The sequence below is a fragment of the Amaranthus tricolor genome, chromosome 10 (genome assembly GCF_026212465.1).
Source record: "Amaranthus tricolor cultivar Red isolate AtriRed21 chromosome 10, ASM2621246v1, whole genome shotgun sequence".
NCBI lineage: Eukaryota > Viridiplantae > Streptophyta > Magnoliopsida > Caryophyllales > Amaranthaceae > Amaranthus > Amaranthus tricolor.
The window spans coordinates 9,203,880-9,220,729 of record NC_080056.1 but is presented as its reverse complement, the minus strand read 5'-3'; the positions used below and the strand labels follow the sequence as shown (position 1 = coordinate 9,220,729).

The window sequence follows — 16,850 nt, the reverse complement described above, 5'->3', positions numbered from 1 at the left end:
ACACTTTATAACTAGTTAATTGAAGCCTTTTCTCCCATTGCCATAAGGTTTTGGGATGATATTTCCTTGGCTTGTGAAATATGTGCACCTCGTATTTCCCTGATTATATACAGGCATTGACAATAAGTCCAACTTAACTTAACAATCTTATATGGATTAACAGGTGCAGCAAATACCTGGCAATAACTTCTCATCAATAACTCATTATCTGGACTTATTCAAGATGCCACTAATAGATAAACAGTGTGCTCTTATATCTTCCATTAGAAACAATTTTAAACCCAGAAAGATAAACAAAGGTTCCGTCGATGGATACAGGAAGTGATGAAAAAAGAAGATTGTAAAGAAGGCTATCTTGCTACTGGCTGTTTTATAGTGTTGGAAATACTTCACATGTGAGACAAGATTTCACATCGATAAAATAGTGGGTTGTTGACTTGCATATATAGTGGGTGAGCTAATCTTCCTACTACCATATGGTTTTGGGAAACAATGAACCTCACTAACTGTATGTGCAAGTCAACGCTCTTGACTTGTGGGTTTGTGGGCCCAAGTCCACGGGTGTCCCGTGTCCACACGAGTAGGCCACGATGAAAAAATTGTGACGAATTGTCACGGCCTAATATGGTATCAGAGCCGAAGGTGGTTCCTGGTATGATGTGGCTCACATATGAGGGGGAGTGTTGGAAATACTTCATATGTGAGACAAGATCCCACATCGATAAAATAGTGGGTTGTTGACTTGCATATATAGTGGGTGAGCTAATCTTCCTACTACCATATGGTTTTGGGAAACAATGAACCTCACTAACTGTATGTGCAAGTCAACGCTCTTGACTCGTGGGTTTGTGGGCCCAAGTCCACGGGTGTCCCGTGTCCACAAGAGTGGGCCACGGTGAAAATTATGTGACGAATTGTCACGGCCTAATATATAGATATGCAAACTTGACAATAACTTGATGTTTTTAATCAAACATTCGCTATATTCCTTTATGTAGTTCAGAAAAAAAAAATTTATTTGTTAAATGATAGAGAGGTATGCAAGTTTCTCTAATGATGATCTTGAATGTAAAAATTTGTTAGTAATTTTCCTAGCTAAATTACATTATATCTGCAAGTGATAATAGATTAAAATGAATTTTGTAAAGAAAAATGTTGATTAGAAAAGGACAAGCTTGACCAAAACCCTTGTCCAGTAGTTTTTCTAGCTAAAATATATAAAATATTCACTACCATTCCTATTATTTAATACCAATAACCAAACAGACCGTTAAGAGTAATAAAACTAACAATGGAATCAGAAGTTCTCATATTTACTCTTTTTCATTGTATAGCATTATACCAAGCATCCCTCGGAACAAAAACAAGGAGCATGTTCGAAAAACGATACAATGTTAAAAATCTTGATCTGACATCTATATGTCAATTCTTTCGGGAGCCTATTTGCTCAAGCTAGAACCTAACATCTAGTCAAAATAAAACTCGATCAGTTACAAAATCAAGAGATCTCATTCTATAACTTATACCGTAGATTACACGTAAAAGATAAAACTACCAGTAAAAATGCAAAATCGCCCTACTTACAACATGTAGGCAACATGAACTATGCAGCTAGTCCTGAATCAAAACTCAATAGACTAGCCAAGGAGGTTGCTTGTTTGCTGCTAAGAGATGAAAGAAATTTGCTTACAATATCATCAGATGGAGATGATGCAGAATGCCAATCTTTGGATGAATGAATTACATCATAAACCTTCTGAAAAATCTCATGACCTTTCGGACAAAGCCCAGTCACTCCATAAAGGATGGCCATTGGTACAGCTGAATCACACTTCGATGTGGTAGCCTGACATAAAAGACCTAACAAATGGTGTCTTATACCCTCAACTCCAGCGTCATTATAGCCACGTGCTTCAACTCCCAGTCTGAAACAATAATGTGTCAACGAGGTCAGAAGCGAAGGAAAAGTATCATCTTCCTTTGAACAGCTAAGTGTTACAAATTCCAGTAAGGCGGGCATAATAATTTCAACATATTTTTACAGTGTTCCAATTACATCTATAAAAATTATTTCGGGGGGAGTGGGGTTGACCAATGAGAGGTCCTGCACATATTGATATATATCCTGAAAAGGTGAATGTGAAATCAGCCAGAAATTATAGCCAAAGAAAACCTCACCTCCCGATATAACCGAGAAGCACCACAAGGGCAGTAGAAAAGACTTCATTCTGACAACTTAATTCCAACATGTGAAATAGCTTTTGTACAATGTTCTCGCATACCCAGTCCCAGCACTGCAAATTTAAAAATTAATTAGACACTAGCCTGATAGGTTTGGAAAAAGAACAAGGAATTACTAATGGCTGACAGAGAACAATACCATAATTGATGCAATGAGTTCCAAAGAAGACAGGACATCACTTAGAAGGCAAGAAACAGCTTTGCTGTTCAATGAATGAGCCGTTGCACCTGGAATTTGAGGGACAAGATGTCTTCGTAGCTCGTCCAACAGCTCTGAAGAAACAGCATCAAGAGTAACAGAGCCTTCTTTGAATGGGCATCTGACACAAGTTGTGAAATGATGCCAAGTAATATCCCCTGCTTGGAGATCTTTAATGGGACCCTTGGACAAAGAAGCCTCCATGAACGCCACCACAGATTTAACAACTTTCATAACCGAAGAATAATTGCTGTTGGTAAAATAATCTTCACCACATAAGCAAGCAAAATTATGAAGAATTGACAACGCCAAAGAATAATCAGCTCTGCCCATGTGCAGCAACTTGAGTGAAAATTCACATAAAGAGCCAAGATGACCAACTGCTTTATAGATAGAAGCCAATATGCTGCTCCCAGTAACAACCAGATCAGTTGGAGCTATCTTAGGCCACAAAACAGTATTCTCCCCTTGATGTACAATCCCAATACTTGAGCCACAATCAACAAGCAGTTCGCCGCTCACGTCAACATCGGATAAAACTTTTCTGTTCAGTACAAATTCTTCACCCAATGCAAGTACATCATGAAGGTTACAGATTTTTCTAAGCATTTCTCTGGTATCAGAGTTTAACACTGCATTATATATGTTCATCAAATAGTGAGCAACAAAAGCAAAGTGAAGGTGCAGAAAAGAAAACTGGTACATCATGATAACAATATAAAAGGAGACTGTATTTCGAGGATGATGACACAGTATCATACCTGCGTGCATCTGTGCAGACAAAGTAACCATTTGCTCTTGGACTTGGAAGGTCACAGACTTGTTCGATGATATAGCGGAAAAATTAAGTAGCAGAAGAGAAAATAAAACACAGGCTTTTTCCCTGAAAATGCAAAAAAAATAATAAAGTAAAAAAAAGTTAGCTAAGGACACCGTTAGGAACAAGATGAAATAGAAAAAAATGGAGAAAACAATTTCTTGAATCACGCTTTTTGCATAAACCTTCTTTTTCAAATATGAAGGCAGCAGCACGGTAACTAAATCAAAGGCTTTTAAGTATTAAGAGGTTTCATTTTATTTGTTCATCCTCAACAAAAAAAATTACCTGGGAGTCAGTTCGTTCTCCAATAGTAAGACCCCTAGTATATCTTGAACTGCCCAATTTGTTTGAAAAAACAGGCAGCATTGATCTACGCAGGTTCTAGTAGCACAAAATATCCTTGTTACACTGCCAATATCCTCCATATCAGAAAACAAAACAAAGTACAGTTGGTTTTTATTTTGTACTGAAAAACCACGTTGATACACAGCTTCAATATTTTCAGATACAGTCTGCGCTTGAACCTTTTGACTAAACTCCAGAATACCAAACTCGGGAAGGATTGGAGACAGAGGCCTTTCCATCACCATTCGGAATTGTTCTTCAGCAACTTCATCATCCAAATCAAGTAGTTTCATGTAATCCCCATTCATCACTTCCAGAACGCTACTCACAGCATCTTGATTGTGTGTGCTTTGGCCTCTTCCAACATGTAATTGCTGGGAGCTTCCCCTTTTGTCACTTAGACCAGGTGCCACTTGCATCTGCACCTTAGATTCACCAGCTTGCTGAAGGACTACCTCTGGTTCAAGTAATTGCTTATTTTGAATGTAAGGCATTCTAGGATTGGCACCGGTATTAGATTTACTGACAGGCTGTGAAAAACGTTCCTTCTCTATCTGCTCATTCATAATAGGTCTGATTAAACTATCGTGTAAAGAAAAAAGCTTTTTTTCTGCTTCCTGATAGATTCTTCTACCTTCCAAATGCAGATATTTGATAGACTCAAAATCATCAGAAATCTTCCTTCTCTTTTTAGCACGGCCAGTAGAAGTTTCCAGAGGGCTTAGTATATTCTGTTCACCAACAACGCCTATTTTCTTGCCACTCATTTGTTTGTAGGACTCGTCATTAGAGTATTTGAGCACTTGTGCTTGTTGGCTGTTTTGTTCGTCTGTGTTCTCAATGGAGAACCCTGCTGACCAACCAAGAGAGCCAGCAAATCTTTCCTGCGATCCTACCAAATGTTCATCTAAAAAAGATGACGTATTGGAGTAAGCGGCAGAGCTTGGTAAGATATCTCCACGAGAACCCCCTTGCAGAGAATCCAATTCATTCTCCATACCAGAAGTCGATTCTATATGAGGCGCTGCGCACACAAATCGCATGTTTGGTTTAAGAAGACATGAAACATCCCTGGATGACAAGCAAGGCATTCTGAGCGCATCGGCATCACATAAATTCATTTGATAATGAGCATTAGAAGCCCCCAAGCCAATGTTGTAAATTATGGAATTGCATCCACCTCAGCCAATATTTTATACCATTTTTTTTCTTCTCTCATTTTTTAATAGAGTGATTACTTATACTATTATAAGTAATCATTTTAAAGTTGTTAGTGATAATTTTAAAGGAATCACTTATATTTTTAAATTGATCACTTATACCCTTAAAATGATAACTTATAACTTAAAAGTGATGACTTATAATATCAAATAAAATTAAATTCTATCACTAATGTTCTTAAAGTGATAATTTATATCCTTAAAGTGATCACTTATCATCTTATGACTTACTGTAATACCCTAAATTTAGCTTGAAAAACGATTGATAGACTACTCATATCAACAAGGTGCATCTTCTTTTCTAGGGAGCCTATTTGCTAAGAACTCCACAGTTAAGCGTGCTTGGTGGAGATCAATCTTAGGATGGGTGACCTCCTGGGAAGTTCTTCCGGGTGCGCACGAGTGAGGCCAAAGTGCGCTGAAAAGACTTGTGTTGGTTTCTGGGGCTAGTCTACAGTCTCCATGAGTAGTCACCAGCGGTCCAAAAGGCCGGGATGTTACACTTACATTGTTAAATTAATTACCTACGACTTATAAGTACTCATTTTTAGGTTGTATGCGATGACCTTAAAATGATTACGTATAGCCTTAAAGTGATGACTTAACATTTTAAAGTGAGAACTTGCATTGTTAAATTGATTGTCTTCTACTCATAAGTACTCATTTTAAGATTATATGTAATGATCTTAAAGTGATTACTTATAGTCCTAAAGTAATGATTTATCATTTTAAAATAATGACTTACATTGTTAAATTAATTACCTACTGCTTATAAGTTCTCAATTTAAAGTTGCATGTGATCGATCACCTTAAAGTGACTACTTATAACTTTAAAGTGATGAGTTACCACTCCAAAGTGATGACTTGCACTGTTAAATTAATTATCTACTACTTATAGTATTCATTTTAGGGTTCTATGTGATGACCTTTATGATTACTTATAACCTTAAAGTGATGACTTATCACCTTACAATGATGACTTACATTGTTAAATTAATTACCTACAGTTAATAAGTACTGGTTTTACAGTTGTATGTGATGACTTTAAAATAATTAATTATAGCTAAAGTGATGACTTACCTTAAAAAGGCTAAATTAAACACCCAAATCACAATAAAAACCATTTATGTCAAACAAAAAAGCTAGTAGATTGTACACTTAATTTTAATAAGAAATTAAGGACAAAAATGCAAGATTCCATTTAATCTATAATAGAGAATAATTTGCAAAGAAACACCTTATAAAACCATTTTTTGTAAAAAAAAAACACATTTTAAAATTTGTTTTGTAAAAAAACACCTTTTAAGAGACTTTTTATTAAAAAAAAAAAACCTTTAATTAGTTTCCGGTGAATTTTGTCAACTTTCAGGCGTTGACTATGCCATTTGTCAACTTTCAAGCGTTGACTTTTGAGCTCAAATGGCATAGTCAACGCCTGAAAGTTGACAAAAGTCACCGAAAACTGATTTAAGGTGTTTTTTTTAATAAAAATTCTCTTTAAAGATTTCTATTTTTCGGGGCATAGATAATTTTTTTCCATTCCCTTGTCCCCAATCATCTACTCAAAAAATTTGGTAAAGCTGTAGTTCTTTTCACTGCTCATCAAGCATCTACTTCTCTTCTTTAGTTCTTTTTTCCTCTTCCCTTGTCCCCAATTCATCTTCTCTGCTTAGTTTTTAAGGTAAATTTGGGTTTTTAAAAAATTGATAAATTAGGGCTTTTTATTTTTTTTATCTATTTAGGTAAATTAGGATTTAATTCTCTTCTTAGGTATTTTAGGCCTTTAAAAAATTAGAGTTTTTTATTTGTTTAGCTAATTAGGAATTTTGATTAATGATTGTATTTACAGTTTAAAATTTATTCAATGATTATATTATATGTCATTTTTACATATGAAAACTCGGTCTGAACAATTATCTTAATTAATCGTTGTCGAATGCAATTTATTTATCATTTTTAATTGTATTTTTTTAATTATCGACATCACTTATTTGTATTTCTGGTTCCGCCCCTTAGTTGATGGGTTTCAAGGCGGTGAAGAGGATATCATAATAATCTCAACTGTTCGAAACAATAGAAATGGATCGGTAGGGTTCCTGTCTAATCGTCAGAGAACTAATGTAGCTTTTTTGTTTGTATTTTTGATATGTGTTTGAAGAATATTTGTTTCATTTCTGTTTTCATTTCTTTTGAATTATCATGTTCTATTATAGAATAATTTGCAAAGAAACACCTTACAAAATCAATTTTGTAAAAAAAACACCTTTTAAAATTTTTTTGTAAAAAACACCTTTTAAGAGACTTTTTATTAAAAAAACACCTTAAATCAGTTTTCAGTGACTTTTGTCAACTTTCAGACATTGACTATGCCATTTGTCAACTTTCAGGCATTGACTTTTGAGCTCAAATGGCATAGTCAACGCCTGAAAGTTGACAAAAGTCACTGAAAACTGATTTAAGGTGTTTTTTTTTTAATAAAAATTCTCTTAAAAGGTGTTTTTTTTACAAAAAAAAAATTTTAAAAGTGTTTTTTACAAAAAACTGGTTTTATAAGGTGTTTCTTTGCAAATTTTTCTTATAGAATAATTTTTCCTGAAATTTAAGTGACGTCAATTGACATCGTTGACACCCCATTGAATTCGCCCCTGCATTAACCGACCGAATATGATAGTACAAAAGCCAAAATAAACTTGTTTCTTAAAGATAACTTATTGAAATTGGGATATGCCATTGCAATAAGTAGTTTTTTTGGATCCATGAAGGCTTGATAAAATGCATGAGTATGTTGTACAAAAATTTGGAGGTCACTCTTTCCACTAAACTGTTGTTTTTTGATTGAAATTAATTTCAAGTTATAAATTATTTTCATTTTTAAGATTATTCTCTTCTTTAAATATTTTAAAACACATCTTTTTTTATAAATTATTTTCCTTAATGATTCTCAACATTTTAAATTTCAGGTTAGTAAATTTTAGATAATAAAAATAAGGGAAATTTGCAAAGAAACACCTTTTAAAACCCCTTTTTTGTAAAGAAACACATTTTATAAATTTTTTTGTAAAAAAACACCTTTTAAGAGACTTTTTTTTAAAATAGACACCTTAATTCAATTTCCGGTGGCTTTTGTGTAATTTCCGGCGTTGACTATGCCTGTTGACCTCCAAATACGTGCGCGTGATTGCAAATTGTTCTTAATCCACGCTCCTTTCATTTCAACCTCAATAAATACTCCATTTACACCCTCAACTCCCATTTCAAATCACTTCACCTCTTCTCTTTCTCTCTCTCTGTGCTTTTGAAGTTCAATTTCTAGGGTTTTCATCTGAAATTGCGTAGGTATGTGCGTTGTTGTAGAAGTTTTCTCCATTTTTTATGAAAAGTTGATGCTTTGATGTTCTGTTTACAATGGTGCTCTGTTGTTTTTGTTTGGTTTAATATGTCTTCTTCTAGTGGTTCTTCTCGTGCCATTGAAAACTCACAACCTACTAGATGCTACTGTGGGATGAAAATTGCGATGATGAGGTCTTGGACCCCCAAAAATCTTGGGCGTAGGTTCATGGCTTGTAAATTATATGACATTGAAAGTGGAAGAAGGGGTTGCTCGTTCTTCAGGTGGATTGATGCCGATCAAGTGGAGTGGCAAAGGGTAACTATTATTGTGTTGGTGGAGGCCAATAAGGAACTGAGGAATGAAGTGAATGTGCTGAGGAGTCGGTTGAGTAGGTCGGAGTATGAGAAATCATGTCTTGTTGCTGAGTTCGAATTAGAGGAGGCGAAGGCTGCTGCAAAGGTTACTGGTGACGGATTTGACGGTTGGCATGTTGGGAGGTTGAAGCTGGCCAAAAACTTCAGCAAATCTCAATATTTGGCTCTTTTGGTTGTTTTATTTTTAGGAACTCTATTTAAGATTATGGAGTAGTTTGGTTGTTTGGTTGGTTGTTTTTGTGTTTGCCTCAATTTCAAAATGTACAGTTGAATTATTGAACCAAACTTATTGGTCGTTTTTGTGTTTGCCTCCATATCATAATGTACACCTTAATTATTGAACCAAATTTCTTAGTTGTTTTTGTTTTTGCCTCCATTTTATAATGTGCAGCTGAAGTATTGAACCAAATTTCATAATGCATATTATCCATAACATGAAACTACAAAAGGTTCATTAGCTACATCCTGAAGTCATACATAAGGTTCATTTGCTACATCAGAGATACTAAAGTCATTGACTAACTAATAAACACTAATAATTTTTCACAAACTAACATCAAAGCTATTAAATTCATGTGTGATATGTTTGAGATGCGTCTACTGGTTGTGAAGAGTTGGTGTTGACCTCTTCTTGACATTGGCTCGTTTCTCCCCTTTTCTTCTGTATTGCTTGTTTTGGAACACCATCACCCATTGGCCTTCCTCTTTTTGCTGGAGGTTTAGGGGGTGCAGGTGGGTTCTTGCACTTGCTCTTATTGTGGCCTAGACCTCCACAGTTACTGCATGCATTGGGCTTCCTCTTTCTCAGCACTGGAGGTTCTGGTTCAACTTCCCCTTCACCCTTCTCTTTGATTCTTTTTTTTTTGTGATGGTCTGCCAGGGAGCTTTCTAATACCAGGGGGGTTAGGTTTGGGATGGTCTGTAGAATCCCATTGCTTCATTCCAGGCATGGGTTGGAAAATAGGTGCATACGCTAAGGCATACATCTCCTTACTGTATGCCTTGTGCACATACATTTCAGGATTGCCCCTGAATGCCATGATGCATTTGAATGCATGACAACAAGGGATTCCTGTCAAATCCCACCTGAAACAACCACATGAATGCTTTTTCAAGTCAACCACCCATCTATCTCCATCATGATCCACCTCAAACAAGTCAATGTCAGAAATTGTCTCAAAGCAGTTCTTGGCCATATCTTGGGCACTTTTGAGCACCTTCAAAGCAGCTGGCATGATTGACCCTTGATAATTCCTACATCCCTCCCTTTTGTTAAAAGCCCTTGCCATGACATATCTTCTTATCCACTCCATCATGCTCAATATTGGTTTGTTTCTGCACTCCCTCAAAACCGAATTGAATGACTCACAACAATTGTTCAACAGCATGGCTGACTTGCTCTTGGGGTTGAAGGCATGCCTACTCCACCTTTGAACAGGGATGTTGTCCAAATACTTGAAAACATCAACGGACAACATCTTAATGGCTTGCATGTGGTCATTGAATTTGTCCTGCATTATTTAAGTGGGATTAATACATTGTTATTGATTATTGTATACCAAAAAAGAATAGAGTTTATAACCTTGTATAAACCCCTTCAAGTGGTAACCATCCACTCCAATTATGTGCATACAACCTTGTATAAACCCCTCCTTACAAGGCTGCAAACAGATGTACATTCTTTGGAATGTAGCTGGGGGCCTTTCTATATCACTCACAACAACAAAAGTAGATGAACCTACTAGGTATTTCCTAACTGCAGCGGCATAGTCCCAAACCCTTTGGTATTGCTTTAATGCACTACCATGAATCATGTGAAGAGCAATGACCTTGGCATAATAGGTGTAACAGACTCAAAATTCTTAATATTAATCTTTCGATTAATTATTCTGAATTTTCAAATCAAATCTCTAATCCTTTGATTATCCATTTCAAACCATCTTTAATTCCTAAATCTTTTCCGATTTTGTAATTTCTTTCAAATATTAAACTTTAAAATAGTATTTTGTTTAAAATCTTTTCATAAGCACTAAAATATTATTTTATTATTTTATAGTACGAAAAGTAAGTTTTTATTATTATATTCACGATTTTGTAAAACGTTACTTTTTAACTTTCTTCCTTAAATTAACATTACTACTTATTATTTAACCTTATAATTTTGATATAATTATTTTATACATAAAAATGAGTCGTATTTTTATTAACATTAAGTACAGTTTAAGCAAAATTTTAAATAAACTACATATTTTCATGATCAAATTTACCCATTATTTTAAAGTATATTCACTTGTACATATTAGAACAAAATTTTAATGAACCAAAATCCTTTCTATGGTAACCCATGATGATGTTCATCACTTACACAAGCTATCACCATTTCCTTACACAAGCCTTCTTCTACACTCCAACTCTTACACATTCACTTACACACTCTAAATCACTTACACAAGTTAATCTTCTTCTATACTCCTGTAACACCCTCAGAATAGGTCGAACTTTTGAAAACACCTTTAATGAAAAACATGAGCCAAAACCTACTCATGGGAGTGTTACCGCCACATCTATTTCTAATAAAATAAATGTAAGGCTTAACAACTAAGAAATAACTTAATAATTTTAAATCCAACAAAGGATCTTACAACATAGGAAAAGACTGAAACGTAATTTGTGTCCATATAAAATTTAAACAACCTAAGGTAAAAATTAAAACTGAAATACGACTCTAGTAAAAGCTATATTTCTAAGTGATCCTCACTCCGCGATTCCCATGCAATCAATAACCTGTAACATAAGAATGCAAGAAAAACAAGGGAAAAACTCCCAAAATCAGAAAAATTGAGTAATTCCAACTCCATCCCGTAAGACGATTAAGTTTGAAACTGATTTAAGAAAATACAATATAATCAAATTGAAAATAATTTTAGAAAATAACATATAGCTGAGTTTAATAGAAAACAGTTTGAGAAAATAATGTATATATTATCACATAAACCAATTTATTAATTTGATAATTAATAATGACAAACACATAATCAATTTTAAATTTGAGGGAACAAGAACGCCAGTAGGCCGAGGCTTTACCCCTATACCTACTTCAACAAGAGGTCGTCACCCCAAATAATTCAAGGCCAGCAGAGTAGTCTCAGGGAACCCTAGTGTGCACACCCATTCTACTTGGATCACAACAAATAGAAGGAAGACCAAACATCATATCAAGTATCAGAAATAATAATACTTGTCGGCAGCTATACTAACCAAACAGGGCAACCTGTTCATCACCCTTATACTTGGATCACAATAAATATAAGAGCTTCATTTCCCTCGTGTTACACTTTACGTGATTTAATATATTTTAATAATTAGTTGCGAGCACACAAACTTAAAATCAAACATGCATTATACATTATATTTTATGATCATAAATTTTTCCCAATAAATATATATCTCAGGAATATCCAACTGAAATCTCATTTTCCAAATCACCATTCTAACATCAATTGGTGGCAATAGGAATTAATATCATAAATATTTCTCTTCCAATTTAAATCGTATCCAATTTCGTTATCAAAATAATAATATAAATTTTATCGAAATAAAAATTATAAATTCAAGTTTGACAAAAAAAAATAATAGTAAATATAATTTGAGAATATATTAAGCATAACATCATATAAAATAATGTCATATCAAATCATGCATCAATTTAAACACATTAATTATCACTTAGCACATAATACTAACGGGATAGTCCTAATTAGATGGACATTGAGAATTACCTTGTCACACGATTCTAGACAACGTACGCTCCTAATAATTTCTGTCTACGAATCCGCTGTCTACACGAGAAAATAATATATCTCAATTTAATACCCCGATCAACCCATCGAAATAAATAAATTAAAAGACTCTTTTTCATTTTGTATACTTTATTTAGAAAGAATAATTTTAAATATGTAATTTAAGATTTTAAGAGTAGTATAGAAGAGCAGGGATTTAAAATAGTTAACTCATTTTATTATAAGATTTAGAAATTTATAAGGGTTAAGGATAATAATAATAATAATAATAATAATAATAATAATAATCATAATTATTATATATAAAAAAAAAAGAAGGTGAGTTCCAGTAACTCACGAAACAGAAAAAGAAAGGGAAGGAGGAGAGAGAAGGAGGAAGGGAGAAAGAAGAAGGAGAAGGTGCCGGCCGGCAGTAGCTTCGGTGGCCGCCGTCTCACGCCGGTGGTATCCCGGTGACTGCCGTATCGCCGGAAAACTAAGGTCATGAATATTTTTTTTCTTTTTTTTTTTCAAATGCAAAATGTGTAATTTGAATTGAAATTGGTAGAACAATATTATAAAGAGATGAAATTTCATACCTTAAATATCAAAATCTTGCGTTTACTTGACTGAATTTTAAGCAAATGGAAGATGGAGGAAATAATTTGTAAGAGAAGAAGGAAGTGTGAGTAATAATGTGAATGAAATTAAGGATAATTGATTTGATTTATAAGAGGTAAGTGAGGTTAGTTATGAGGCTTAGTGGGAAGAGTGGGAAGAAGAGTGGGAAGTTATTGTTAATGGTGTGGGAAGTTATTGTTAATGGTGTGGAAGGTTATTGTTAATGGTATGGGAGGTTATTGTTAATGGTGGGTTATGTTTTTATTGTTTTTTATTTTTTTTTTAATTTTTTTTTTCTGAAATTTATTCATTATTATTATTATTCTTTTTTTTTTAAAGAAAGGATATTACAACTCCTAACACTCTTTTTCATACAATCTAATGAACTACAAAGTTGCCCAAACTCATTATAAATACCCCCTTAGCCATGAGATCACTTACACCACCATCATCAAATCTTTCTAACATTCTTTCTTATATTTTCACTTCATTAAAATCTTACTACATTAATACCTTTATTAATTGAAGAAATTAAAGAACATGGAGCTTAGAACACTCTTTACTTAGCTTAAATCATCATCATTATTTTGGGAGTTGGGATTAATTATCTTTGGAGCATTATTATCTATCTTGGAGGATCTTATTTCTTATTATTTTTCTAATTAGTACTTAGTACTAATCCTTGGTGTTAGTATGGTATAACTTCTTACCCTACTCTTTTTGTGGAATTTTACATTATATTTACTTTATAATATGCAAAGTATGAAATATGTTGATATATTTTAGTGGAAGTTAGTTTAATGAAATTATGATCAAGATTATATTATGTGTATGCTAAAAGTATATTTAGTATGTTAATCTAATAGTCTTTGAACAAGTTTAGGAAGTTGAGTGCAAAATTATATTCTAGTGATATTAAGCATGATTCATGTTATAAACTAGTACTAGTATATTTATGAGTTATGTGTTACATTAGAAATGTTATTATATTTAAGAATGTATTTTATGTTAGAATTTTGTATTAATATGTTTATGTTAGCCTTCAAACTAGTTTGTAAGGTAGTAAGTTATTTTATGAACGTATTTTACTAATTATGATTATATTAAGAATATTGTTATTATACTTTATTATGAGATTTAAGTTTATCCTTAAAGTTATAGTAAATTTCTAAGTTATTGTGTAAAGTTTTTATTTTTTTATTTGTTTTTTTTAGTGATTATGTTAATTATTTAAATCTTGAATTTACTATAATAAATTAAATGAAGTTGTTTTATTAGTGAAAAAAAAGGCCCCGAAATACTCATAGGCCATTCGACCATTATCATATTAAAAGAAAAAGAGTTTGATTTATTCTTTTTTATATTATTATAATCTATTTTGTGATAATATTAAAATAAAATCTTAAAAGTTATTTTTGAAAAAGCTTTATAAGTTATTAAATATTGAAGTGATTTTCTTGAATATATGAGATTTCATAATTAAAAAAAAATAATAATAACTTTTGTGACATTTAATTATTTAGTACAAAATAATATTTTATCTGCTAACTATTTGACCAAAATTTATATAAAAAGATGTAAAAGTATTTTTAGTAAACTTGTTCTTAAACTATGTGTGAAATATTGATTTTTTGTGAAATTATAAGTTTTATTTGTTTTATAACTAGAATGTTGATTTTCGCGAATCTAATAAGTTTACTTGTTTTTCCAAACTTGAAATAATTATTTTTTTTGGTAAACTTGTTGAATTTTGAAAACTTATCCAAAGGTTGCAGTTTAACTTGAATTTTAATTAGAATGTTTGATTTTGTGAGGAGAATAAAGTTTTATTTATTTTAAAGTTGGAAATTTTGATTTTGGGAACTTATTTCAAGAGAAATAGATTTTAGTAGCTACTTGTGGAAAATACTAATTTGGAGACTATTAATTAAATATTAAGTTATTAGTGTGAATTTAGTGAACTATTAAAATAAAGTTATAAATAAAATTTAATGTGTAAAAATTAAGTAATGAACATATAAAGACGTAAAGGTGAATTAAACGTTATGATTAAGAATTATATTAAATAAATGAAGTTACCACTTAGGTTGGTCAAATTCAAATTCAAAGTCAACTTGGAGTAATAAAAATGTGATGTACTTGTGTGAAATGTATTGATTGAATGACCCTGATAGTAAGGTAATGTCGAACTATGGACCGGCATGTAAAATCCCGGCGTCCGTGTTAGCCGGCACGTAAAATGCGGTGTAAGACAGGGGGTTCTCTACCTATCCTGTAGAGCTCGAGCATAAATATTGTATTGGAGGGCTGGGAAACACGGACACGTCACCTAACTGGCGTGTCCCGTGTCGGACACGTGTCAGACACGGACACGCGACGGACACGCGAAAATCCGTGTCCGACACGCCAAATGAAGTGTCCAATATTTTAATATTTTTTCGGACACGTGGACACGGCAAGGACACGCGACGTACACGGCAAGGACACGTGTGTTGTTTTTATTTAAAAAAATAAATTTGAAAACAAAATTAGTACACAGTACACAGACACAGTAAGCGAACAGCCGAACAATCGAATTCCTTTTTTTGCATTTCCCTCTCAATTCCCTCTCTTGCTCTCAGCCTCTCACTCCTCCTCTAACCCTAAAAACTCGAACTCACCTCTTCCTCCACCTCCATCACGCCACCGCCACCGCTGCAACTACTTGAATGTTATGTGAGTTTTATATTTTTAAAGTGTTTATTTACAAATATCAAATGAAAGATTGTAAAATTATCTTTAATTTGATATATTTATTATATTACCATTTACGTGTCCCCGTGTCCGTCATTTTTAAGTTGGCGTTTTCCCGTACCCGTGTCGTGTCCGTGTCCGTGTCCGTGTCCGTTTTAGTGCAACCTAGTTGGAGGGGTGACGACTCCCACCACAGTTAGGGTTTAGGACTACGGTTCTCACCTAACCAGACCCTTACATATATCAGGTGTCATATTGATGTGCTTGTTGATCACTGATAAACTTGATTAGTGTTGATGCTATAATGCATGGTACGGTTATGAGTATTAACCAAATGAACTTACTCAAGTGTTAAGATTACCGAATTGTATAAGTGGCAGTAACGTACTTCTGTCAAGATCGAGAATGGTATCTTAATGACTTAAAAGTATGTAACAGAAAAAGAACATGGTAAAAATATACGGTGGTGTCAATTAAGTATAAATTCGTACTTAAATTATTATATTGTAAATGTAGCGTATAATTTTCGTATTTTGAGCTGGATAGGAAGTTATGCTCGGCGTTAAGTGCTGACGGATTCAATCGGCTGTCATCCGTATCATGGATGGCAGCATTTTGCAGGATTTAGTTCAGGTTCCGATCCAGGCCGCAGCAATTACTATTTATCGAGAACTTAGCTGTTTTTTGTATCTTTATTGATCACTTGATGATGATGTATTTTTTTTTCTTTTTGAGCAAACAATATTTCTTATCAGAGGTAATATTTTACTTCTGTTTTAAACAGTTTAAGTTTTATGATTTAAAGTTTTTAACAATTCGGCATTTTGAGACTTCCGCAATATTTTTTTTGTATTAAACATTATTATTAAATGTTAATTATGTATCGAGATTGCCTCTCTTGTTACAATAGGCCTTGTGATACTTCACACTTACCCCAATGTCCCTAAGAATCAACTTCATGAAGTATTTGAGCTTCAGATTGGGGTCATCCCTAAAATGGTCTAAATACCTTTCAGCAAGAAATTCAGATGTAACTTTGGGGTTTGCACTATGAAATCCACAACTATGTTCACTGGTCATACTTTTAATCTGCCAAGTTTCCTCCAATTTCAATTTTCATCTGCGGCACCATCATAGAATACATCATCCTCTGGTTCAATCTGGGGTTCTAGTTGTTCAATGGTTTC

General features: G+C 33.4%; 2 protein-coding genes across 2 annotated transcripts; one reads left to right on the top strand and one right to left on the bottom strand.

Moving 5' to 3' along the window:
- Window positions 1-1,493: 1,493 nt before the first annotated feature.
- LOC130826190 (uncharacterized) lies at window positions 1,494-4,732 on the bottom strand. The gene is made up of 5 exons (XM_057691760.1): window positions 3,546-4,732; window positions 3,202-3,323; window positions 2,381-3,072; window positions 2,179-2,294; window positions 1,494-1,925 (listed from the first exon to the last, which is right to left on the bottom strand). The coding sequence occupies exons 1-5, from the start codon at window positions 4,724-4,726 to the stop codon at window positions 1,604-1,606; spliced, it is 2,433 nt and encodes an 810-aa protein (XP_057547743.1). The 5' UTR covers window positions 4,727-4,732; the 3' UTR covers window positions 1,494-1,603.
- A 3,529-nt stretch (window positions 4,733-8,261) lies between these two features.
- On the top strand, window positions 8,262-8,744 carry LOC130824806 (uncharacterized). The gene has a single exon (XM_057689823.1). It carries the CDS (start codon window positions 8,262-8,264, stop codon window positions 8,742-8,744), a length of 483 nt encoding a protein of 160 aa, XP_057545806.1.
- Window positions 8,745-16,850: the final 8,106 nt, after the last annotated feature.

What these genes read in the sequence shown, in the direction of transcription:
- LOC130826190 (XM_057691760.1), bottom strand. Translation starts at nt 4,726, where the DNA reads ATGAATTTATGTGATGCCGATGCGCTCAGAATGCCTTGCTTGTCATCC. An exon ending in GTCTGCACAGATGCACGCAG is followed by an intron (nt 3,073 to 3,201) that starts GTATGATACTGT and finishes TATATAATGCAG; the next exon opens with TGTTAAACTCTGATACCAGA. An exon ending in AACTCATTGCATCAATTATG is followed by an intron (nt 2,295 to 2,380) that starts GTATTGTTCTCT and finishes TTAAATTTGCAG; the next exon opens with TGCTGGGACTGGGTATGCGA.
- LOC130824806 (XM_057689823.1), top strand. Translation starts at nt 8,262, where the DNA reads ATGTCTTCTTCTAGTGGTTCTTCTCGTGCCATTGAAAACTCACAACCT.